Source organism: Chelon labrosus (assembly GCF_963514085.1).
Source record: "Chelon labrosus genome assembly, chromosome: 5".
Classification (NCBI taxonomy): domain Eukaryota; kingdom Metazoa; phylum Chordata; class Actinopteri; order Mugiliformes; family Mugilidae; genus Chelon; species Chelon labrosus.
The window spans coordinates 15,444,391-15,471,667 of record NC_140341.1 but is presented as its reverse complement, the minus strand read 5'-3'; the positions used below and the strand labels follow the sequence as shown (position 1 = coordinate 15,471,667).

General features: G+C 45.4%; 1 protein-coding gene across 1 annotated transcript in view; it reads left to right on the top strand.

Moving 5' to 3' along the window:
• Nucleotides 1–27,277, top strand: part of igsf3 (immunoglobulin superfamily, member 3) — a gene marked incomplete at its 5' end in the record, with an annotated part of 54,248 nt that overhangs the window by 8,249 nt on the left and 18,722 nt on the right. The window contains 3 exons of the mRNA XM_084544524.1: nt 16,333–16,752; nt 20,392–20,778; nt 24,848–25,255. Coding sequence (XP_084400650.1) covers nt 16,333–16,752; nt 20,392–20,778; nt 24,848–25,255 — 1,215 coding nt within the window. The remainder of the gene's footprint in view (nt 1–16,332; nt 16,753–20,391; nt 20,779–24,847; nt 25,256–27,277) is intronic.

Sequence of the window (27,277 nt, the reverse complement as noted above, 5' to 3'; positions counted from 1 at the left end):
AAAACAGTGCTGAACAGACACGCGAGACACCTTGATACCCTCTACTCCTGTAGGACAAGCTCTACTATGCTGTGTGTACATGTGTAAATGGAGATATCCGAATGCATTAGATAGGTGGGAGAAATAAAATGTATTCCAAATTGATATTTTTTTTGATATCACACCTGTCATTTGGCCTCATAAAATCTGGAATCTAACTGGCTTTGGAGGAGCAGCGACATTTAAGAAGAGTCAAAATCACATGTGGCTGTATTGTAGGGATGCACGGAAAAATTTTGGCCGAAAAACCGAAAATGCACTTTTGGGCCATTTTCCGACGAAAATTGCTGCGGTTGTTGCTTGCATCATCACAACATCCTGTTTCGGCCGTGTTTGTTTCGGCGATAAATGTTGAAAATGGCCTGAAAGTGCATTTTCGTTTTTTTCGGCCGCAATTTTTTGGACTTTTATCGCCGAAACAACACGTGCAAGCAACAACCACAGCAATTTTCAGTGCATCCCTACTGTATTGACACCTGCTACTCTGATACTCCGGGGCAGCCTTTATGTATTGCCAATTGTCTTTCACTTGCAGTGACCTGGAAACACTAAACAGGCACATTTGGTTAGAGGGCAGTTTGGATATCAGACAAATTAACAGCGTGCTTTGCCAACGTCAAAGATGACCAAAGTTCACGAGTCTAGAAATCTTCACGGGTCCAAAGTTTTAGGCCCAGTCCCGTACTGGCCTGGTCATAACCTGCACATGAACCTGAATTCCCTTAATAGATTCTCAAAAAGGGACCCAGTCTAAGGAGACCTGGTGATAATTAGATGCGATCCAAAAGGAGAACGCCTGTGTTGGCAGCAGCATGACGTACCCGCAATTATCAAGAGCCTCTTTACATATCACTATTCCTGCAGTCACAGTTCACACTCAAACACATTTTTTTTGTCCTGTGGTGAGAATAATTGCTGGCATCCCAATTAAACTAAATATAATTTGGAACTGATCCAACTCTTGTCCCGGATCAGGTTTCGGATCTGGGGACACACTGGGCCATGTATGCCCCGCCTTGTGCTTCAGAGATCGCTTCTAAGCAGCATCATGGGCCAATTATGAAACTGTTGCTGTTAAACATGAATCTAAATGCTCTCATAGCCTACAGACACACTTTCAAGCACATACACTGCCTTGCAAATTTTGACGGTTACCCTTATGAAAATATGAATTATATCAGTGACGCTCTGTATTTAGCTCATCACCCACGCTTGAGTTAGGCTAATGAGAAAGGATTTAATATGTTAACAAATTATAAAATAAAAAAGTGCGTGTGTGCGTGTGTGTGTGTGTGTGTGTGTGTGCACGTGCATATTTGCTGGTGTGTGTTGATTGTATATGTTTATTAATGTTTATATAATGGACTGAAGATGTGCCACTGTTCCTCTGGTTGATTTGATTAGCTTAGCTAAGCACTAACCCTCAGGGGCCTGCTGCCTCTTCTCTGTGAGATTAACAGAGCACAGCCACAGTTTGAATATGGATTCAGCATGAATATGGATGTGAATGAATGTGCTAACGAGTGTTTGTATTCATGTTGTTAGAATGTGTGTTAGTAGAGAGTGGAACTTGCAGTGTAATAGCCTGGAGCAGTCATATGGTTGCGAGTGTGGGCCAGGACACTTGGGCTAGCTCTTGCATTGTTTGATGTTGGCGGCTGCTTTGAAGCCTTATCTGAGCGCATGGGTGGCAGCAGGTTCTTTCCTGGTTCAAGCTGTACATCTGATAACCCCTTTTGACACAGACAGACGCAGCCCTCAGAATCCATTTGCACGCGTTCGTTTTGTGCGAGACCGTGCACGTTGATAGACGCTCTCGCCCTCGCACGAGACAAGCATTTGATGTGTCCTGTGCTTGGAGAAGTAGAACGCCGGCTTTGTCGAAGACCAACTTTAACCATGCAAATCATTCTTCTTGCAGTGCCAACGAGTGGTTGGCAATGATGTCGCCATTTGTGCATCACAACTGGCTGTGGTCACAAGCACATAAGCTGCAAACCATCTGGTTGTGCCAGCATGCTGATTGTTATTTAGCAAGAAAAGCAGGCGACATATGAGGCGGCAAATTATGTTAAATATCTATCTACTCAATCAAACGGCAGCACGTCATGAAAATGCTGTGGCAAACCTGAATAGTATATTCTTTTAGCTTTTATTGAATTGTCAGGGACAGCAGAGTACCTTTTTTTTATTTGGATTCAGCTTTGTGGAGTTTTGTTTACCTGCTGCACAAATTGAAATAGAGTGGATACAACACTTGCCAGTCTCAAACCAATGCCGTGCAACTGTGATTGTCGGTGTGGTCAGAAGGTTCACATATATACCTTTCATTCAACAGAGATCAGTTGTTATGTTCAGCAATACTTTTTCTCCGAGATAGGGTAAGCGAGGAGTTGCTTTTAGCCATCTCTATCGGCAGGCTTGAGAAGGTGTGGCCCTCTATGATACCAGTTTAAATATTAGCATCACACCCACCTCATTAGCGTGCTAATCACGGCCTCATTATTTGCAGTGGGAAACAGAGATTTAGTTAAAACGTCTGATGTAATGGAGTTGACTGTGGGCCGCGGAGCCGGCCTCAGGCTGCTTTGGAGCGCTGGTGAAGAAGTTGAAACGTAAAAGTGGAGACGCTTAGGGGGTAAATTCATGTAAGGTGAAGCCACGCGGAGGCAGGAAACCGGATGGACCTCAAGTCTCATCTCTGGCGCATACCACCATCTAAAATCTGTTATGCTCTCTGCTGGATTCTAATAATGCCCGCATGCATATAAATACGTAAAAGCTTCAGTAAAGGCTCACTTTGTGTAAAACGGCGCACACGGAAAGAAAGAGGCACAACTGTTCCTCCTTCTTGGTTGACTGCGACGGACATATGCTGCCACCTGATCCCTGTTGCAGGAGTGGCAACCTTGGGATGTGGGTAAAGAGAGGTGTTTGTGTGTGTGTGCGCGCGTGTGTGAGCAAGTGAGAGGGCCGGGGTGGGGTTGGCATATGCCTAATTCCCCTCAGTGCTGGCAGCTCACAGAGACAGTTGCTCCCTCATCTGCTGCCCTGTTGGATGAGTGCCTGGTCATTGAGCGCTGCCCACCTCCCTTAGCCACACTCTAGTCTCTGTCTCTCAGTGACACCGTTTCTCGTACACTAACACAACACATGTACAGTTGAGTTAAAATGCTACACCCCTGGCCGGCCTCACACTCAACCTTGCTCTAATGAGGCAGTGCTCTAGACCTTGTCGTTGTGGAGTGCATGCACAGGCTTTAGATAACTATTGCTGGACTTGCATGCCAGTTTTCCCTTTTTTTTTTTTTTTTTTATGGAGAAAGGTGTGAGGAACTGGCCAAAAAAGCAAGGCTTTGTACTCTGATTAAATCATGTTGACGTGTTTTAGAAGGTCCATGCACGTACGCACACATGCATGTAGAAATGGTCAGATGGCTGGGGCTATAACTGGTTCTATCCTCAGGGAAGTCTTTAATTGGTCACAGTGCTTTACCATCTGGGGCTGGAGCGATGATGGAGGGAGAAGATGAAGGGAGATGGTGGGAGCTCCTGTAAGGGTTATAGAGGGTGGAAAAAGAAGGGGAGGCGGCGGCGAATGTAGCGCGGGGATGGAGCTTATTAGTTTTAATACCTGCACCACCAGCAACAGTACAATCATAATATACGTGATAAATGCTGTTTATGGAGTAGAAGCGGGAAGGTGCGTGAGTGATTGCATATGTTCCCGTGCTCGTGTGCGCTCATGTGCGCCTGTAGGTAGACGGGGTGTTGCGTGCTGGCATCTGCGCGCCGGTGGTGTGTAAGTTATAACGACTCCGGGATGTGTGCTTGTGCCGATGTTGCCACAGTCGGAGCAAAGCCCCGCACATGTGCTAACAACCTCCAGGACAGAAGCGGTGGAAAAAAGATGAGCAAGGCCACACAGGGGTGGCGTCTGTGTGTATTTCAGTCTTCTTGATTACAGCGTGTTATCTGAATCCATGCACAGATGGGGAATACTAAGGACGGCGTATGACAGATGGAAAGACGGATAAAGATGGTCTGGAGCTGATGAAGATGAAGAGGAGAAACATAGAGAAGAAAAGGAAGGAGGAGGGTGACATTGAATCGGGGGAATATTTCATGTGTTTAGGCATGATGAGTAAATCTTTGATGCTCTAACGGATTTCAGTCAACGATAGCTTTGCACACAGCTCCTCTCAAATGCTCTTAGGAAGATTTGTCTTTCATACTCCCACCTCTCTTCAGACTACCCCTCCTCTCACGCCTTGCCTTTTAATCTCTCGCTTACGCTCCATCTTCCCAACGCACTCGGGCTCAGGCTCATTTCCTGGCCGGGCCTCAGTGAGAGGTGTCACGTTGTGTACGTGCATGTGTGCGCCCGCGCATGTGTGCGCCCGTGCAAGTTTGCGCGCATCTTAGTTCGTGTTAAATCCCCCCCCCCCCCCTTCTGCCTTTTGTGTAAACAACGTCTCATATTTGAAAGCCTCTTCTCACCACGGATCCCTCTCTTATCGCAACATTCAGCCTTTTAACGTAGCGTCACCATTCTCCTGCTGCAATAACAAAGCCCACTCCTTCACTCACTGCCCATCTTTCTTTTCTTCTCTCCTCCCACTTTCTGCTTTTGTCTCCCTGCCCGTCACTTACAGCGAGAAAACCTGGACACATGTATAAAGCCCATGCAAATAACCAGGAAATCACGCATCATATACTTTTACTGTTTGTGCCATTTAATTATTTTCCATTTGAGTGTTTCAAGAAATACCATATTGCTAAAGCTTTATTTTAGTCTTCTTCAGATTTATTTCTTTTGTTAGTTGCGAGGATTACCAGTGACAAATGTCAACTAGACCAAAAAGTTGCACTTGAACACACCTCAAAAATTATAGTCAATGGCCAGCTAGCAACACGAGTAAAAATAAGTCTTCATAGTAGCCTGCAATCCTCATCAAAAAGGGAAAACCAGAAAAGCTAGGACTGGCTTGGAAACTTTTGCATTCAGTCACATTTGTTTTGCTTCTCGTAGACTGGTTCGCTGAACAGCTAGTCAGAGTGAGCTCTCTAACCGATGCACCCGCCGCTGATTCGACGTGTTTAATTGGCCTGAAAGCCGCCGTCAGAGATTCAACTAGTGGCGGCGGTGCAGGACACGTCACCAAAACTAGATGCTTTTCGACTACCTGACACCGGCAAGCTCCCGAACCGTCGGCTTCTGTGTGTCGTGGCTCTCAGACCGACATGTCAGCAGTCAGTCACTGCTTTATTCACTCAGCATTACGGCATTAAATTAGTGTTTCTGGTGAATTTCTTTTCAGCTTTGTTTTTCCCTTTCCACATATTCCCCAGCTTGTCACCAACCATGGCGCTGGGTCGGTAAAATATAGTAGGCTTATCGGAGCTTTTAGCTGGAAAAGGCTGCACGTCGCTGCTGGAAACGAGGCTCTTGAGAGCAATAAACTGAAAATAAAGTGTAGTTAGTTGGAAGGCATTAAAATGCCAAAAGACACTAAATGTTCCTTAAAGTAGGTGGGGCTGTAAGATACCTTTCTCTGGATACTTTTCTCAAGAGGGACACCTTTGACATTTTAAGGAGCTGCAGTTACTTGTTAATGCGATGGTATTGATTACAGCGGCTTTAGGCTACTAATATGCTAAACCTTAGCATTTTATCCTGGACATTTTCGATGTTTTTTACATTCTTTATTTAAATTATACATAAAATGTTCACCGTCATTCATCTGTAAGCTCTTGAAATCTCCTGCAGCCCTCAGATTGTATTATCTGGAATATTGGTGGCAGCATTTCTCGTGCCAGTGAGTTCCGTTATTAACCTACTGTATGCTCTAAAATGCTATGTTAATAGGCAGCACATCCCTCGGGACTGTGTGTGATTCAGTGACCCACTGCGGCTGAGTCACAGAGGGGAAATACCTCAGTCACTTATCCTCATCTGTGTGTGTCAGAGAGCAGCTGTTCCCTCAGGCTCGACTATCCGTGTGTTTGGGTGGGTTTGTAAGAGAGAACGATGCGGCCCAACTTTAATCCAACTCGCTTTGTACCTTTAGGTATAATGAGCTGTAATTGTCCCCGGGGCCTGCGTTTCTCTCTGCCTTGCACGCATTTGCACACAGACTGATACGATGTTACTCCATTTACAAGCATTGCCGATGTTTAGCGTAAAATAAAATACAATAGGATCATTTCCTGACTGATATGCACGAGCTGATTAAAGAGGAATCAATAAAAAGGGCCTCCTTGTGATCTAAGATCATCTTGAGAAGCACGAGCTGGAAGAGAAACGAAGCTGACAAAAACAGCATAAGTGATAATTGGGTGCTGACAAGCAACTTGTCTAACGAAAAGGGAGTGTGGTGGAGAGAGGGAGCCAGGGATGGGGAGCGCATGGGAGGAGGAATTCTTGAGTGAGGAGAAAATTGTGAGGGGCCTGAACACGAGCGACAGTGTGAGGAGACGAAAAAGAATGCCTGAGAGACCCCTTTATTAAATGAAGAGGCCTTTTCCTTTCAGTCACTGTGACCTCTGTGTAACGGCGCAGGACACACGCCCACGCTCGCGCACGCTCTGAGAGCAGTGTTCTGTTGGCAGGAGACCTCACAGCTCCCCGCTGAAAGTCTCATAACATCATCTCTAACATCTCTCCTCTCCTCTCAGCCCTCTCAGCCACCCCCACTCTGATTTCTATTTCATCTCTCTCTACGCATTTTTCGGAGATTGGATTTGGTGCGATGCGATAGGACAGCGAAGCCCCTCTGATCGCTCGAGATAGTGCGAGACGTTGAAAAGCAGATCAGTGACTAATTTGTTTAAGTTTGTTTTTATAAAATGTCGTAGGCAGACGGTTTACATCATGGATTATGTGAACCAGTGGTTGATAATATGATAGCAAAATAAACAGTTAATGATATTATTAAACGCATCTGTGTATTTGCTCTCCGCTTACTCAGAACGGTGATGTTTGAATCCAGCCCTGCTTACAGATTTCAGCACACGTAGAAAACTCCTTATTTAAAATGCTCCTTATTTGCGTGGTGACGGATTGCTTAGGGATTGTGCTCGTAGTTATTACTGTTAAAAAAAGGAAAGAGTGACACCTCCAGCGTGACTCTCATACTCGCAGATGTGCTTTGGCCTTCTTTGTGCATAAGAGCTGAACGCAGGAAGTGTGAAGGAAAAAAAAAAAAGATAAGGGTTTATATGCAACATTGGGCAAAAATCAAAACGTCTTAAGCCCTCGAATACACTCAGGATTTTTTTTTTTTTACCCTTTTGCATGGCTGCAATCATCTGCAGAGGGAGATTGACATGTTTTTTATTATTTTTTTTAAACACATCTTTTATATATTGCTGTTATTCAAGGATATTCTGTGCAAGTTAATGAGAGCCAAACGTATGCAGATACAGTAATTATGTGGTGGTTAAAAAGTACCGGGTTGCGTTTAGCTGCATACCTAAATGGTAATTAAACATTCACTCATTACGCTGCCTTTTGGCGGTGTGCTGTAGCTGTGTCAAATAGTTGACTTATTTGCAAACCCAGAGCTGTCAGCTAGTTGCAGATAGCTGCAAGCGAGTCCACAGAACCTTCAAATTACCACTCGATGCGATGATGCTGGTGTATGTTTGCTATATTGGCTTCCCTTCTTTATATTTTGCCTGGGTCGCGAGGCTTTAGCCACGGTTTTCCAGCGTGTGGACATCAAGTGCATATTAAAAAATCACTCGCACAAGATGTTTGTTTCAATATGAGTCAGGTAGAAAATATAAAAAGGCAGTTGGCGTTATTTGAAAAACTGATGGAGCTAACGTCATCTTGATCTGTTGCCTAGCTGCAGCTGTAGACTGAGGTGCAACGTCATCAGTTTATACTGAAGCCGGACTGATGTCCAGAGTTGCAGCTTATGGTTTTTGAGCCAAGATCTTTTGCGTAAGGAATACAGTGTTCTGACTTTCACAGTTTTTAAATGCACCCTGCTACCTGACCGCTCTGTGAATGACCTAATGTTACCCACTTGAGTTACAATACAATAACCAAACGTATCAAAATACTGTGTAAAGACATTTAGCAAGGGTCTTTTTACTGTCTTGTCATCGTGACACCATGTTACAAACACGTTAGCTCTGCATCTGTGAAGAAATCGCAGTTTATTTCTTAAACAGAAGCTCCAAAAGTCTGAGTCAGCTTGAGTTCAGGAGCTGGGAAGAGCAGCAGATGAGCCTTGTCAATCACAGCTGTCACACACCAGACACCAAAGCCTATCTGTAACGCTTCAAATCTTATTAAATGATTTCCGAAATGACCACCAGTGCTCTTATTAGATTGCCCAAATTTAGCGGAGACATAATCACTTATTGAAAATGTAGATGGAGTCGGTGTCTGTCGAGACACTTTTTGAATGGGAGACAGTTGGAGCCACATGCCGTGGTCAGTGGCATTGGACTTAAAGGCGCTTACATGTTTTCAAGCAGTGGTGGTTGCAGCACGGCCTTTTACCGTTCAAGACAATGTTAGAGGGCTGGAAATACAAAGTGTGCTTTTGTTATTCTCTTTCAGAAATCAAGCACTCGTTTGTATAAGTGATGTCAGAATAATCTAAAATAACGAGATCAGTCGACGCCGGTATTGCATAATAAAAAGCACAGGAAACGAGTTGTGTTCTGCAGCGTAGATTCAATTAGGCACCGGGCACATCTGATCATGCACGTGTGTTGTATTATGGATGTATCCCCAGACCAATCGCCCACATCCCCAATGGCAACATTCAGCTCCTGTTGTCTTTTTTTCCGCTCACCCCTTTCTTCTAAAGCGAGTTCCCGCATCTCTTTTTTCTTTGGCTCCAAGTCATGAGCCTTACTTTGACTTTTATGTTCTTCTTTACTCTGCATCCTGCCCCTATTATCACTTACAGGCTCTTGGGGATGGCGTGTAGACATGAGTTTGTCAGGGTTTGCTCTACTAGTTGCTCACAGTGTTTTGTAAATGCTTGATATCCCAGTCTCCTGAGAAAGTGCTCACTCTGTTGTTTGGCAGATTTATATTAGTCTGTGCATGATTTTAGGGTACTGAAGAAAGGGTGACAAGTACACCGTCTATATATAGGCTACAAACAGAATAATAATAATCTATCTGAAATGCTTTTTTCACTTCCCGCATTGGAATCAGGAGGAGTTGGTGTGTGTGGTGGAATGTGGGACGTAGCAGTACGGCCACTTTGTTCCTCATCTTTGCTCTTCCTTTTCCTCTTCGTCTACATCCTCACCATCTTCCTTCATCTTCCGTCTCTGCCCTCCTGTCGACCACTTTCCCAGTTGAACCATCTCATCCCTCCTTCTGACTCATCGGCAGCTCTGACAGAGAAGAACAAAGGAGCGGAGGGTGTGAATGAGCAAGATATTAGATAACAAGAATGCGAAAGACAGGTGTAGGCACAGTTTCTCCATTAATCTCTGTTACTTCCTGACCCGGTACGCCTGCATGCGTTGCAGGCGTCCCGGGTCAGCAAGTGACGTCAGCTCAGCGAGGAGGCTGGACTCACGTGAAGTTGAGCTGAGGATCGCCCACTCGCTCTGTTTTCCTCTCAGCAGTACTCTTAGTTTCACAGAGTAATTAACAGTAATTACCCTACTGGCTTTGCCAAATGGCCGTTCGCTTTGCAGCAACACACACACACACAAACAGACACTTAAGACCATTACTGAAAAGTGGTAACCACTTCAGCTGTGGATGAACATCTGCAGTGCCTGGCAGCAGTACTGTTGACATACAGTAAAGGCCAAATGTATGTGTTCACCTCTGTCCGTAGCCTACTTTGCTTGTTTTCTTGCTTTAGATTTGGTTTAGTTTTAATCAAGCAAAATATGAAAGTGCACCCAGATAATCTCTAAGCAAGCAACAATCAAAAGGCCACGCCAAGCCTACTTTAAAAAACTACTTGCAACAAAACCTGACGGTGCCTTGTCTCCCTTGTGTCTGGACCAAAAAGTAGCACCTGAACACACCGCAAACACAACAGCCAACGGCCAGCTAGCACGTACGTACTGCATCGGTGTGAAAGGAAATGACTCTCCATACCAGCAGCTGCCAGTTGTCTATGTGCATCATTCAAAAGGCGGAAACCGGAGGAGCTACTATAAGTGGTCTCGGTGTACAATCCAACATTTCTTTGTCCACCAACATGCCGATCAGTCTGAGCTATACTGTATTAATTTCATATCATCATGGCATTGAGAAAATATTTGAATTGGCTTACCAACCGTTGCCTTGGTGTGCCACGACCCTAAAATGTAAGGGTTTACAGGTCTGATGTGACTGGCAAAGTGCTGATTCAACCCCATCCAACGTGAATGGTGACAGTGAGGCCAAATAACATCCCTTAGCAGTGCTACAACTACAGTTTAATTTTACTCCTGCAGGTTTGGAATCTAGTCACAAACTTGCTCCTCTCACCTTTATGCACCCTCTTGTGACAGTTTTGGACTGAGATCTCAAAGTGTGAAACTTTTGTGTGGGTGCACACCACAGACGGTATAAAGATGGACGATGGAACTGCTCCTCAAAAGTGAAGCCAAAGCAAGTAATGCTCTCCCTGGTGACTGGCTGCAGTATAGGACATAAGCCCAACCCCCTCCGTGTTAGTGGGCGGGACTTGAGCCACATTTAAACACTAAAATACACGTCAAATAATTTTTTTCAAGGATGGTTTTGTAGGTAGTCAGTATAATGTTGATGCATGTTCAAGAGTCAATTTCAGTTTCAGTTGGTTAGTTGACGCTATAGAAACAGGATGTGATATAATGGTGACCGCCAGTTGCCATGCCAACCGCTCAGTGTATAATCCAACCTTTCTTTGTCCGCCAACATAACTTGTCCACCGGAAAATTGCGTCAGTTTAACCAATGTAAGGAAGTGGAGACACTTTGTCCATATTTATACAGTTCACGGTGCACACACGTGTTGAGTGTGCGTAGTTGATTGGAAAGATTGCATGCTATTGTGAGCCTGAACATTTGTATCAGCGTCAACATCCAGAGAGTAATATGGCTCTCTCACGATGAGATCACGTCGGAGAGATGGCGCAGAAAACGTTGGGAGGTTGGATCTCCATTATCTGTTGTTTTTTGCCCTATTTAAAAACACAAACACTCCTATCTGGGAAAAAAAGACAAACAAACAATGCTATTTGATTTCCTGGTGCGTCTTTCTTTTCTGTGAGGAATATTTGATGCTGCTGCAACTTCAATAGCCAGCTCAAGCGCTGCAGGGAGATGTTAAAAAGTTTGGTTTCACGCGGAGATCAGACTTAATAAATTATCGTCTTTTTCTCCGCATGTCATCTTTGCAAAATCCCTTTCCCTCCGTTGTTGTGTCTTTGTGCCCACCCCAGTCCTATTCCTGTGTGACCGGACTTAAAAGGCCAGCTTGAGGGATGACAACCGTCACTCACTTCAGAGGGCTGAAAGAGTAGGGCAAGATGGAGAGTGGAGGGAGATGAAAGCAGAAATTGCAGATGAGGTAGAGCAGGAAGAGAGTTTTAAAGATTTATAGAGCTTTGACAGCTACTGCGTCAGAATAACATGGGCGTGCTTTTCATCACGTGCTTACATGTGAATTTCCATCTCAAAATTTGAGAGATTACCTTATTGATGGTGAAAAAATGTTTTAATTACGGATTCCAGCCTCCGCAGATGTGATACAAATGAGGAAAATCATCTGAAATCTTTCATAAACTACATAAATTGTTTATTTATTTTATGGTAATGAGGACAGCAGGCACATGCACGGGAGCGAGCACGAAGATGAAGATGTTTTGAGGATGCAGTGAAAGGAGGCATTCTCATTAGCTTCGGCGCTCTGCAATTTTGCCAGGGTTAGTGAGGGGATATTAAATCAGTTTATTAAAACCTCCTCCAACCGTATTAATAATAGCCATCTGTCGTAATGCTAATTTTAAAGTCTGCCCGTTTGTTGTTAAGCCGGGGAGATTCGAAACATTTTCAACAAATGGCCAAAACTATCAGCGCGCAAGTCTTTTACTGGTGCACTCAGATCTAAGCTCAGATATAAGGTTAATACTCCTGCAGCGGATCTACTCGCGTAATGGTTTATTAAAATTCTTACCAGTGCTTGTCAGTGCGTTTGCAATCATTTTGTAATTATGCCGCTAAAACACTAGTCGGTGATTAGTCAGCTAAGTTAAATATCTCTGTGTGCTTCAAACAATGCAATCTGGAACCGGGCAGCTCATGTTGGAGCTGAAGTTATTAAATCTTAGACCGCTGACTTCTGAGTTGGTGTTGTGTAGGAGGCAGAAGGAGGGAGGATTTTCTGTGCTTGATTGGCCACTAAGAGGTATGGACAAGGCACCGGATTTCAGTCCAATCACAGCTGTTGCTATGTGCGTTGACGCGACGTGTGGATGCATTTCTGGGCTGTGTCTGTTGTACCTACGGCATATATCTGATGCAGAGTCGTAAATCTGGCTTCATTCTTGATGCAGTTTAATTGTAAATGTTATTTGTCAGATACTATTTCCGGCAGTGGATTGATACCAATTTAGGGGAAGTTTTATAAAAGCAGGCTGCATCCTGCTGGGGATGGCTGCTATGGGGTGGGGGTGCCTGGTCTGGTCTGGTCTGGGTGGGTCGTAAATGTAAGTAACATGCACACGAATGCCAGATCTAAAGGTTTCCCAGCAGAACATTGTATTGTCACAAGATGGTCGATGTTATTTACTTCTCCTGTCAGTGGTTTTAATGTTGCGGCTGATCGGTGTACATATTCCTTTTTATTACAGACGCAAACAGAAAGTCGCCTGTCTCACTGTTGATTAGATCTAATCTATAGTCAAAGTGTATCTTTGTGAATCCTTCCCTTGGTGAGCTAGTAATTATCTCTGCAGGACTTGTAGTCACTTAAAATAAACCACTGCTTGCTGCCTGAGTTCCTTTTAATGAAGAAGCGTGTTACCCAGCGCAACAGTGTGGCTCACAGGGATGTGTTTATAATAGTTTTCAGATGACAGCTGAAGCCTTTGGCTCAGTTTTGACGGGGGACAAGCAAATATACTTGTTCAACAAAGTAGGTTATTTGCCCGGGCGTGACCAGTTCTTTGGCTGCGCTCAGTAGTAAGATATATTCACTGCTGGCTTTGGTCAATTTCTGGGATTTGTTGACTACAAGGAAAAAATGGCATCAATTGAGATTTTTAAAGGTTGTTGTTGTGGTGTAAATCGGCACATAGCAGGTATAATAAGAACAATGTCCTCGCAAGGGACGAACATCAGTGTGTGTTTGTGCGTGTGCCAGAGAATGCCATCTCATGTTGTTCCTAATCCTTCCCAGATTGAGGTCAGTGGGGCTATTGGAGGATCTTGGTGTGTTCACAACCTCGGCCCGACGCTTGGAAAAACTGGGCTGTTAACTGATTGGTCCTGTCCTCCCGACACATCCGCGCGCAGGAATCTGGTTGGGACACGAAATCTAAAGAAGCGGGCCCCGGGGGGGACGCGAAGGCGCCGCCCGCTGCGCTCAGACTCCTTAGGTGTGTCTGCGGAGGGGATGAGAGACGGCCTCAGAACTGGGTTGGTGTTGCCGCGTGCGGTTGTTATAGTAACTCCTGACTGTTCTCAAAGGCCCTCTGCATCATGTGGGAGGGTTGCCATGGCGACGGCAGGTTGTAGCGTAGGTGTGTTGTTGTGGCAACGGTGTGTCTTTGCCGTTCACTCATTGTTGACTGGAGTGTCAGAGTGAGAGAACTGGACTTTAGTGATGCTTGTGTAATATTAATAATAATAAAAATGGTTTTCAGAGCCAACGGCTAATGGCGAAAGAGAGACTGAGAGTAAGCTGCATCTGCTATAAAAAGCAAAATGAATCTTTCGAGCAGTGATTCATAAGGTTATGTCCTACACCAACATTATATCACAATCCCAGTGTGCAGAAATGCAAACGATCGAACTGATTATGAGTCACTTACGTTCATTTCTTTAACGCTCATGCTCAGCATCATTCATTTCAACAATTCACATCTCTCGAAACGGTCTCACAAGATCACAGCGAACCTGCCGAAAGTTAATGATTATACTGAACAATTATCACCCTGCAGTTCAAACCTCACCCTAATCCCTTATAAATAAAGGATTCGAAAAATAAACTCAACCACCGGCCCAGCAAGATTCCCACGTTAGTCATTTTATCTCGCAGCCGACAAACAAATTTATCAGCAAGATGGGTTTTACTGTTGCCCATGACTACAATTTGCATCCCTCGCCGCTACACAGATTTTTAAGAACTCATGGTAATGAGAAGAGCATTAGAAGTAATTTTCAGTCAGACCGTGTCAGTATTTTCAGAAATGCATCAAACTATTGCAGAAAAAACTGTTGTATTCTTGTTTGGACTTACTTAGAATATAGATCTCCTGGATGCAGCGTCTTATTAGAGCGCCACCGAGCCTGACCCACCTGATTACTCGCCTTCTTCTCCTGCCACTTTTGTTTTATCGTTTCTCTGTTTGAGTGCCTTGTTAAACTCCAGTAACCAGATGTCAAGGCTCTTCTTTTCAACCTACTCTATATACTTTTTTTTTTTTTTTCTTCCTCTGATGTGTTCGTCTTTGTTCCCGCGTTTGTTTCATTAGTGGTGTCTGTTTCTCTGTTCTCGCCGTCTCAAAGCCTTGCTCGCGCTTTTGCGCAGGGGCCCGTGATCGCACAGCTTCGCACACAAAGGCACACAAAGGCACACGCCGTGCGCGTGTGCATGCAGATACTATACATACTTGCATAAAAAATGATGCAGGGCTGTGATAAGATATAATAAGATATGATAAAAGCAGCAAATGTAGTATCACTGCTAGTCATGTTTGCAGTACTATATAATAAGAATCCAAAATTAATTACTGCACATGATAATGATATTTATCTTCACAGTGCTCGATGTTTGAGGTTAGGAATTATGCAGATGGATGCCCACTGGTAGAAAAAAAAAAAAACTCTGTAGTGCACCTTGGAATGAAGCTTGTTCCTGCGTCGAGTCCCAGCAAGTGACTTAAAGAGAACACGGGCCTCAAATATGCTGAATTGTAGTCTTCACAATGACAATCCCCTAAGAGCCCCAGTAGTCAAACATCTTGACAAAGCACTCCACCAGCATAAACCCGCACAATGCACTTCAATTTTCCGGCTTTTCAGAAATTCCCTCAGTCGCTACATGGCAATGCAAGAAAGCGTCTCCTTGCATTATTTGCTCAATTCATTTTATCCGGGCGTAGCTTAAAACCAGTGGTTCTAAACCTCGACCTCCCTGCCACGTCTCGACCTTATGGCTTTTTTTTCTTCCTTTTGCTCGTCAGGTTATGTATTTTAATCTTGAATCCAATACTTTTTCTGCCTTCACACGTACACGCGTGTGCGTACGTACGTACAGCGGCGTCCTCCAAAAATACCCCTTTAGCTAAAACCGGTTGCTTTTAAAAGCTATGCGTGTTTATTTTTGTCGGCGCGTGGACCGTTTCCAGGCCTGCTCTCCGAAATTATCCCATCTTGATGTCTCTTTTGCTTCCTCACGATTGACTTTCCTCTCTCTCTCTCTCTCATCTCCGTAATTCTCAACCATCTGGCTTGGATTCAGTCCTTTATTCTCAGTTGCATTGTAGATAGAAGGGCTGGGCTGAATTCATTACAGTAATTTTAACTTGCCGTTTGTATATTTAGTATGAGTGATCATAAAAAAAAATGTCTGGAAAAGTTTTTGGTGAGAGGGATTGTCGTCGTAAGATGTCATTGTGTCACGTTGGCTGCAGCAAACCATGTGGGATGTAATCCGTCTGAGAGAAGTGTCAGAGAGGTCTCTGGAGACATCTGGATTTGTGAGATAGAGAAAAAGCCATCAACACACAGTGACATGTGAAAGTCATATGTGGATGCAGAAATAGAGGGCAGTCACCTCAAAACTAAAACTTGTTTGCAATAACACCTTTTCTTCGCACCTTTTCCCGGAGTTAATCAGATTATTAACTGCTTACAGCAGATTGCCTGCCTATTTTCACATCTCTATTAGTTGCACATGGCAAAAAAACAAACAATTTTCCTAGCCCTCCACATTTAACAACAACCACAACATTGCATGCTATTCAGAATTGTTTAGACAGAGTGTTCATGTATTATTTAAGTGACCAGACAACACTTTTCTAAAATGTGTAATCAATAATGTATAAGTCTTCACTTATCCTGACTCTGAGTGATAACTTTCTTCTTGCGTTTCCTTTGCAGTCATCGCTGACTCCCTGACAGTAACGGCTCCAGCCCAGACTCTGTCCAAAGTGGAGGGCGACACGTTACAGCTTACCTGCGAGGTGTCTCGGACCACAATGCAGCACACCCACCTGTCGGTGGGCTGGTACTTGCGGTCCCCGGAGGACGCGGCCGCCCCGCCTCAGGAGTTGGTCACTTTGTCGAGGGACTTTGTTTTGCGCTCTGGGGGACCGTATCGACAGAGGATGGCTGCAGGGGACCTCAGGTTGGATAAAACCAGCGCCACCGCCTACAGGCTGACCATTCATAAGCTGCAGCCAGTAGACCAGGGACTGCTCTACTGCCAGGCTGCTGAGTGGATTCAGGATACAGACGGAAGCTGGTTCGCCATGACCCGCAAGCAGAGCGACAAGACTCAGCTCCGTATTCAGCCCACTGGTGAGTAAATAGTAGATGGACTGCACATAGACACTGATCAGGCAGAACATAAACCCTAAAACCACTGACAGGAGAAGTAAATAACATTGACCATCTTGTGACAATACAATGTTCTGCTGGGAAACTGCTGGACCTGGCATTTGTGTGGATCCTGTTGCCAGACACCACAGGACACCCTCAGAAGGTCCATGTCCGTTCTCTGATGAGTCACAACTATTCTGGAGGCACAAGAGAGACCTACACAATATTAGGAAGGTGGTCATAATGTTATTCCTGATCGGTGTATGGCACTTGTCTACCATAACTGTGTGTGTATTCAGGAGATAATGGAGCTGACACACAACGTGCAGCCCCTCAGGAGCAACTCGGGGCTCGTTTGTCTTGTCCAGGGACAATTAGACACGTGGATACAAGGAGCTGAGAGTTGAACCACCAACCCTGTAATTAGTGCTCAGCTCCTTCTACCTTTTAAGCAACAAAGTGAAGACAGGGGACTCTGTGAGGGGGAAAAAAAAAGGAGGAGGAGGAGGAGGGGAGAGAAATTAAGACGTTGGTCGAGATCCCCCCTCGTCCCTTTGACAGGCACACACGCCTGCATGTGGGCCGGGTTCCTCTGATTACTGATCAGTATCTCGCGCTAAGCTCATTAGCTTACTAAAAAGGGCTTAGCTAAACCTCCACAGACTGCCTTACTTTTGTGTTTGTGTCTGTTTGATGAGCAACATTACAAGCACATCCAAGAATACATTCAACCGGCTCCAAATTGCGTGGGTGTTTGACACAGGAGACCCGAGGCTTCCACATAAACAACCTCCTCAGGCAACATTTGGCCCAGGGATCCGAAGCAAAAAAAATAAAAAATAAAATAAAAAAAAATTCAGTCACTTCCCGGCAACAGTTACACCAGTCTCAGCAAGAGTGCATTAGTGGGAGAAACTGTGCTGGTTCAATGCCAAATCTGAAGGAAGTGATCTCATAATGGAAGGGAGGAAGGAAGTTACTGACTGATGGATGAACGGAGAGGAGGAGTGAAGTGTGGCTCTGGGATGAGTAAGTAACAAGGGGTGCATGATGGAAGTGTGTGGGTGAAACAAAGAGTGCGTTGAGGTGGCTGACGGAGGAATATGTCTCGTGTGATAACGATCGAACAAGCTGCCAACCTCGAGACCAGAAGGACCAGAAACAAAGGCGGCTTGACGGCTCCTCGCATGTAACCGTAGCTTCCCACCGGGCTCGACCCCTTCTTACCCAGAGTGCTGTGCTCCACATGTATAAAGAACCCGTTTGTACGCTTCCAAGAAAGTGCCACGGAGATGGGTGATAAACCGCTTTGACATTAGCTCAATTACCAAGGAAGCATGCAGTGGCGGGCGTCTCAGGCCAGTAAATCAGTTCAAAGTGAAATCGTTTTGCCTTTCTCCATTAAGCATCGGATCCGCTCTGGACCAATGCAACTTGATGGTGCCCCAGATAGTGCTGCGTGGATGAGAAGGAGAGCTGGAACTCGGATGCAAAGCAGGTTTGTCAGAAGAGTTCCTGCTACTTCGGGGATCAGGCAAAGGCAAGAAGAGCGCCCCTCTCAACACCCTTTGTCACTCTCTGTCTTCCCTGTGATCTATAATGGATGGAGGTATTGTTGCGTGACAAAGAGAATAAAGCAGTCGTGCTGCAGTCTGCAGCTGCGGCTGCAAGTGCCCAAACTCCAGTGCGTGTGTAAACGAATGTGGATTTCGTTTTGTGTGCTTGTTGCGCAAAACGTGTGCAACTTGAATGCCTTCAGGCTGAACTGGCGTATTTGATGTTGCACCTGTCCAAGTGCATATTTGACAGGGGGGGCCCGCAAGAAAATTGCACGCCCCCCTGTCAAAAAGGTTAAATCATTGGCAGAGGGAGCAGCTTATCCATTAGACTCCCATTATAAAAGATGGAGTGGATCTCAAGACAGACCCATCACCAGCTAATCACCCACAGACTGCAACAGAGAGAGGAGCAACAGACAGAATCCTAATGCACCTTTCACTCTCTGTTTTTACCAACTCTTTCACTCTGTCTCTTTCCTCACACCTCTTCGCTCGTTCCCTGTGCTGGCATCGCCTCCTGTTTTCTGCAAGCTTGTGTCATCGCTGCGTTTTTTTTCGCGCTCCCTCACTTTTGCCTCGTGCGCTTCCTACCCTTTTCTCTTCTTCTAATAACGCGAAAACACGTTAGATGTGCGCGGTCATCTTCTACACAGAGTTTATAGTCCTGCTAAAGGCCCCTCGCGACGGAGCCCTTTGCCGAGTGACAAAGAAATCCGAGCGAGTCACGAGACATTTAGATTGCTCCCCCTACTGCACAATTGATCGCTTTCAAATGTCACAATACAGTGTCTTGCTGTCCTGCTTCCCTGTTGTCACAGCGAGCAATACATCATTTATCTTCGCATCTGCTGGCTGTCCTCTTCACCCCTGTGCCATTACATATATATGTGTGTGTGTGTGTGTGTGTGTATGTGTACTACATCTGCAAGCATTCATTACTTTCGCAATCGATTATTCTTGCAATCATATTTTTAATTAATGAGTTGATCATTCTGTCAGTAAATTGTGAGTAATGTCACAATCCTATTCTGTTAATATTTCAACAGATCACACTCGGCGTTCCAGTGTTACTTTATGTGTGTATGTCAACATTTGGTATTCATATGTTTGTTTAAACAATACCCTCCTACCGCCCATAATAATGAGCTCCATACCGGAGGCGGGCTTTGAACTTTTCCACATGAGCGTGTTTCTCAGGAATCCCATTTAAAGTCTTTGTAATTACAGCTCGGGGCTGCCACCTCACCGGGATACAAAGCAGCAGTCTCTGATACATCCCGTGCTCATCGTCTGGGAGTGAACACGGCAAACAAAACTGGACGCGCGAGCGTTACGAACGCGAGCGCCACATGCGCGGGCAGCAAACTTTAATTTGAAGTGGTGTGCACTTCGGCATCGGCGGTGTTTACTCTGTCTGTTGTCTTAGGCCTTGCATGAGGAGGAGCGAGCGTCTGACTCCCGTTTCAGACAGCTGAAGAGAATTTTAATTAGATGCGTTTTTTTTATTGCAGAGGTGAAACCAAGGGGGGAGAGAGAGAGAGAGAGAAGAGCTGTCTGAAAAATCACTGTTTTACCGGAGCCGTGTACCGTGTGACCTCTAACTTCTCTAGTTACTATTCTCCCTTAATCTCTCTCGCACTCTCCCTCTCTCGCTCTCTCTCTCTCTCCCTCCCTCTCACTAACTGAACTGCTATTTTATTGCCTCCACTCCTCCATGGCCGCCTCAGACCCCACCTCACCCACCGACTGCTCAGTTTTCCCTCTCTCTCTCTGTCTGTCTCTCGTCCTGCAAGTTTCTGCATACCAAACTGTGTATGATATAAAATGAAACCGTGTTATGCATTTCAATTGTAGCACATTTTTAGACATCAGAAACGAGCTATTTGGGAAAACAAAATATCACCCTCTTGAAGAGAACTCCCCAACACCTACACTATTTCCATCGTGCTGCCTCTTTTGCGATCTACTGCTGGCATCTAACAGTTTTTGTATTTTTCTTTTCTGGTATTTGTTAAAATTCTTTAACCCCGGTGGTCGTTCTGTGTTCCCTCTCATTCAGACCGGGACTTCAGCATCCAGGTGAGCACGGAGCGACGGTCCTTCACGGCCGGTGAGCCGCTGGAGCTTCGCTGCACCATTGAGGCGCAGAACGTCCCCGAGCGATTCTTCTCGGTGTCGTGGGTCTTCAGCAGCTCACCGGTGGCCGTGGTGGGCCCCAGTGCCGTGCCCGTCCTGGGCCCGGAATACGCTGCCCGCGAGGCGGCTGGCCAGATGACCGTGCGCAAAGAGAGCGCCAACGTGCACCTGCTCAAGCTGCAGCACCTACGCATAGAAGACGCCGGCAAGTACATCTGCCGTGTGACGGAGCGGGAGAAGACGCCCACGGGGGACTTCATCGATCGCAGCAAGAGGTCCCGCAATGTCCAGATCACAGTCCAGCCGCTCAGTGAGTAATAATCTCTTCACCGGGCCACTGGCTTAGGTGCTCTGTCCTTAGCTGTCACTTACACAAAGAATGATGAGCTTTTCATAATAGCAGCTTTATCTTCATACAGGCCATATGCAATGTCACACTATGTTCCTCTTTAGCCTTTCTGTCTCTGCCGCCCCACTCAATCCCCCTTAGGTTAGCCTATAACAGATAGCTGTCCAGCCTCTATTGTTAGCTGTGAGTAAGAGGGGAAAGGATAATGCTACTCTTACTCCTGATGTATTTTCTGTTTGAGTGGATGGCTAAGGATTGGTAATGCAGCATTATGGCCCTTCCCATTTCCTTGGCTTAGTAGGAGTGGAGGAGGGGGTAACTCTATAGTGGCATAATGGAGAGTAGAAGAGTCCAGACTGAAGGAGGCTGAGCTAACAGCCATGAAATGAAAGTGTGGAGAAAGAAAGAGAAGCAGAGAAAGGCGTCCAGCTCTCTCGGGCCCTCTAAGTGGTTCCCTAGGCTAAATTAATGTCCTCTGCTGGGACAAACCTCCCTAGCCGGGCTAAGCAGGGATGGCCTGTCAGGATTGCAACTGATTGATACAAATATACAGATCATCCAATAAAACCTTGCTCACAATTGTCTGTCACTGAGACTTTTCTTCCTATCAATCATAGTGTTTGGGCCATAAGCCGCATTGCCCCTTCCTTCTGCACTGCCGCGTCTCTTGGGACTGGACGGTGCCAGCTGCTACCAGCGTAATAAAGTATAATAGCTACAGAGTAGTATGTCCTCTCAAGCAGCAAGCGCTACCTTATTCTGACCGCTCTGCATTTCCTGCTAAATCAGCCCAAAAACAATGGCCCAGAGCCTGCGGCAGTCTCCGGGGAATATTTCCGTATGGGAGGTTTTGTTTTCCCAACAAAAGACCGTAATGCCCTGTAAAGGATGTTTTATATGGTTTACACAAGATGATATCCATGGTTACGGGAGGGGGGCGGGGATAAGGTCCATGAAACACAGCGGGAGCGGTCAGGCGGCATGTGTTCCACGTACAAACTTTCCACTCATGACCGCTTTCTCCCACCTGCGCACCCACACAATTCCAAGATGCGCTTCATCACTATAACTGGTGGAATGGGGTGAGAGTCGGTAATGGGTTGAGACAGAGGTTGGGGTTGATGAGTCAGAGGCAGGCAGAGGTGACAGCGAAGGAAAAACAGGAGTAAACACTTCTGACAATTGAGTGTTGATGGATGAGTTTACCTTTCCAATGAGCGAGAGAGAGAGAGAGAGGGCTTGCTTGCCAAACTGGATCGCTATCATACAGTTGGACAAGTGCGAAGTTAGAGGAAAATAGAGGTGGTATAGTGTAAAGGAGAGAAAATGCATTCCGTTGATCAGAAGCCAGAAGGAGCTGGTGGGGAGAATATTAAAAATTCAAAAAAGAAAGTTCAAAGAAAACGGATAGAAACTCAAAAATTTCCTGACTGTTCCAAAGGAAGGCTGACGTTCCCCCACATAGGACTGTCTAAACGATGTCGGGGTGTGAAAAAAAAAAATGGGAGAATACGAGACGTTCTCAGCTTTGTAAAATAAAAAAATAAAAAACTCAACAGAGAAAACTAAAGACAAAGGAAATGAAATGGATGAAGGATTTTTTCTTTTTGTTCATTTGAGTGTGATGGGAATAAGAAGCAAGTTTATTCCGTATTCACAGAGGGCTCATGCTTATTAGGAGGGCCAGCGAGCTGAGGGGGAAGCAGCAGAGCTTGGCCTGAGGGGAGAAAAATAAAGTGAAAAATCTTAACGCCACAGCCCCAAGAGACGCCAGCACTTACCCCACAGGGGGAAGATGGCTTTCGGGTCAACCAGAGCTCCATTATGTCTGATGGACACTGAAGTGAGTCTGTATGAAGCAGGAAAACAGATCAGAGGAGTGAGTAATGACTTTTATCCTGCTTCTCTGAAGTGCCCCTGAGCCTCATGATCTGAGCCTTCTTCTCTATGCAGACTTGGTGAACGAGCTTCACAGGGTTCAGAATGTGAATCCAGACCCCCACACACTAACCAGTGTCTCCTCTCTGGCTGTCACTCTGACGTGCCCGAGGCCAGTTACTAGACTGCACCGTCGTACTCTTACCCACACGCACACACTTCCATACACAACCGTAAGCATGCAATCACACCTGCCCTTGTACAATACTCTGTTATACTCCTGGGAAATGTCTCAGCGATTTGTTTTATTGCCCCTGGCCTCCTCAACTCTCCGAATGTTTTGACACAGAAAGTGTGATTCCTGGAATCTGGAGGAATTTTTTTCAAACTACCTCCTCAGCTGTCATTTTTGTATTGTAAAATATAACAGAAAGTAAACAGGCCCCTTGCTCTTGTCTCAGATTTTTAGATTTTTTTTAACTTTTTAGATTCATTAATTGCCATTTCTCCTCTGGTCAACGCTCCAAAATGACAACGTGAACGTATGTTTTGAAATCTTAAGACTCTCTTAGAGTACTGCGGGACATAGACGGCGTAACCTGCGCATGTAGCCGACACCGGTGCGAGCCATTTATACTTGCGCGCTCGTCAGTATGGCTCGCTCTGTAAAAACGCCACCCAAACGCTACTTGCCGCTGTGTCATTTTTGGCAGTCGGGTTAATTTTTGTTTCCACTTCCTGTTTCACTTTCAGCAATGGCCACTCACTGAAACTTTCGCAGAGTCATACAAATGTTTGCATCTCCGAACCTGCTCAGTTAACCTTTCCTCGATGTGTTCCATCTTTATTGATCCAAAACAATCAATTCGAAAATTGCAGAGATGGAGAAGCAGATGGAAATACTAAAGCGGAAACACACTACTACCAAGTGGACCAGTCACAGCTCTTGTGGTCTGTGTCACCGTGGCACTGGGGAGATGCACGTCAGCTATGGCGTTAGTATCTACGTATGCTCTACGCTGTTGCCGTAGCTACGGCATCAAAATGACACAGAAGACTAAACCACCCATTAGTATAAACTAGTTTCACAACAGGCATTTTGATACGTCCTAGCAAGAAAAGACCAAGTGCAACTGATAGCATTTAAAACAATAACATTACTTTTATGTGAACTAGTTCCGGGATCGTTTATTTTTCCTTGCAGTCTGACTCACGTATTAGCCGAGTTGTAATTAATTTATTTTTATGTGCGTTTTTAGTATCATATCAGAAAAGGAAGTAAGTTGCACAAATATGGTTCATTTGATATGTTTTTTTTCCTTTGTCTAAAGCCACTTGCCGTGCTGAAAAATAGACGGAAAACCTTTTGTTTTTCAAATAAGTTCTGATTTAGCAAACATTTAAGTTTCTTATCAGCTATTGAAGAAAAAAAAAATGAAGAATTGACTTTCCCAATTATACATTTGCCCTAATCTAGTCCTTTTCCCAATTGTCTTTTGTAGTGGCTCTGGTGACAGTTTTTTTTGCATTTCATTTCCTCTGCTCTTTCTGTTCTCTTAATCACAGTCAAACAAGCACCATTTAACAAACTCTTAGAGCCGGAGGAAAACATTTCGGTGGTTTGACACACATTCTACTCTCTGTCTAATACCATCCCTGTGGTTAAACATGGGGATGTTATCATCGTCCTATGAGCTGTTTCCAAGCAGCGGGGCCATCTAGCCAGATACAGAGAAATCCTTCAAGACAATCTGCTCCAGACTGCGTGCGACCTGGGGCAGTGGTTCACCTTTCTGAACAACAATGTCCTGAAGCATGCAGCCAGTGCTAGAGTGGCTTTAGCACAAGTGTCTGATTGTCCTTGAGTTTCCCAGCAAAAGCCCAGAATACAATTTGGTAGAAAATACTTACAGATGGCAGTTCACAGATGCTCCCCATCCAGTCTGGCCTAGAGACTTACCCAAGACGACTAGAAGACTGCGAAGAGTTTCTGCAAAATATTAAATGAACAGATAAATAATTTTGTAAATGAGAATGAATTAGAATGAATTTGCAGTGCAAAGCGAATGGGAAAAACGTTCTAAATTCACTGCAACTACAGTATATTTCTCAAAGTCATCTCATTGTTTCTATGTTTCCTCTTTCCACCCAGAGAGCAACATCACCGTGTCACTGTCCAGCAACTCCTCAGAGGTCCTTGAGGGCGACGCGATCCTGTTGACCTGCACGGCCCTCTCCGCTATGGGCCCCCTGTCTGTTGTCTGGCAGTGGACAGACAAGCAAGCAACCGGGCCGACCCAGGAAGTGGCTTCTGTGGATCGGGATGGCGCCGTGTGGCACAGCCCCACCTACAGAGAGCGCGCCAGTTACGGGGAGATACGCGCGGAGAAGGTGCGGGCCGACACGTTCACCCTGTCCGTGTATAACGCATTACCTGGGGATGAGGGCCTGTACCGCTGTATAACCACCGAGTGGCTTCGAAACGCCACTGAGCCAGAGTCAACCTGGGAGAAGTTAGGAGACAAGTCGGCCAACAAGACGGTCACCGTGAAGACCGTTGGTGAGTTATTTTATCCTCATGTACTATATACTGTATATCTCCGAGTCAGTCAGGCACGTAAATGTTCTGACAGGTCCAGTCTGTCTGCACATATGCACATCGAATCAAAGAGAGGCATATGGTTTGTGATTCGCAAAAGACTGACGAGTGGCTCAGGCAAGACATGCAGTCCACTGTAGAATATACCATGGTTTATTCATGAAATGCTCAAAGGAAAGAGCCATTATGACACACACACACACACACACACACACACACACTCTAACACCACCTGCCCCATATCAAGACTAGCGCTTCCATGACACCCATGATAGACTCACACACACCCATATGGATTAGCCCGAATTATTAGAATTGAAGTGTAGCAGCAATGTGTTTCACAGTCTGTGGGTCTCCTCTGTCATTGCCGAGTTAAGCTGAACATCCTTGGTGCTGGCGGAGGAAGCCACTGGAGCGGAGCGGCGAGGAGCTGGTGGCAGGCCAGGAGCACCGGGCGAAAACGCTCACACACACATACACAACAAGTAGCGGATTAGCTCCCTGCAGCAGCGCGCAGCGGGGCTGCAGAGAAGAGATGTCAGTTTTTAAGTGGCCATTTGTTAAGTTCGGGCAACAACAGAAACGTTAGTTTGAGGAGCAGGGGACACATTATGCAAATCAGGGAAAAGAAGACCAAAGCTACTCATCTTTCTTCAGTTACACTCCTTGACATTGCCTCCTTCTCTCCGCCATGCTTGTTGATTAAAGGATTTTCTGAATGCGCGCTGTTGTGCGATCGATGTGTGTTTCACTTTGCCTGTTTGGGTCCTCATTTTTCTCACTTTCTCCTCCGTCTGCAGTTCTATTGGACCTGAACCTAACATGCAAATGGAATCCTTCTTTTCATTCCAGCTTTTATATTTCCTACAGATCTTGCCGGACGTCTTTTGTCCTCGAGTCGCATAAACACAAAGAAAGCAGAGAAACTTGCGCTCTGGTTTTGGTTCTGATCTCACACTGATCTGTCCCCTGAGTGAACCAGTCTACAGGCTGTAGTTTAGCATATTACATATTACATATGGTTACTGTAGCGTAATTTAGTCCATTTTATGGACTCCTTTTGCTTGCTGACAAGACCCAGAGGGAATGGTAGAGGGATGTCCTTTGGGAGCCGTGTGTATTTGTTGCCACAGTGAAGACAAATGTCCTCAATGGAGAGTCATCTTTGCAGCTGATTGGCTTACGGGGCCCTTAGGGTGTCTGGGGTGGCAAATGTGCATGAGTGAGAAGCCAATACACACACAAACACACACACATACAAGCCAGTGTTTAGCAGATATTCACAGACTTAATCTTCGTAACAACGACACACACTTTGTACGAAACAAACACGTTCATGTTTATTCACAAAAAAAAACAAAAAAAAAAAAAAACAAGAAGGCAGAGTTGTATAGAGAAATAGATTGGCATGAAATCCTCTTTTCTGTCACAGAGGGAGACAGGCGGGATGGATGGAAGAGGGATGCCACGAGATAAGAGATCGAGTAAGAGCGGAGAGTTATTGTCTGTTAGAGAATTATGGCCCCAGGCGGCTGTCCTGGCAGTAGCCAAGTATGGACGGAAAGCCATTGATTACACACCCTGAAGGGCACCGGGGGATGATGGCTGCCAGGGGACGAGAGAGGGTGAGGGACGGAGCGAAAGACACGGAGCTGTTGACAAGAATGTAATGGAGAATCCGCTAAGTCTTAAAGGAAATGAATGATCAGATTTGGCAAAGGTTCGACTTGGCCAACGTGTCTCCATTCCACCACAAAGTTTCTTGACCATCTTTCTCCAATTCCACTTCAATCACTCACATTCATTGAAGTGGCCTGAAATAGCCGCAGCAGGGCCAGGTTATTAAAGAGCCGTGGAGATAAGGGATTGTTCTTTATCTCGTCTGTCTCTCTTTTTTGTCCCCCTCGCTTTCCAGTGAAGGTGTATCTTGGCAATAATATATGGAGTTGGGTGAATGTTTTCAGCTTAATGAGGATAGTTTAG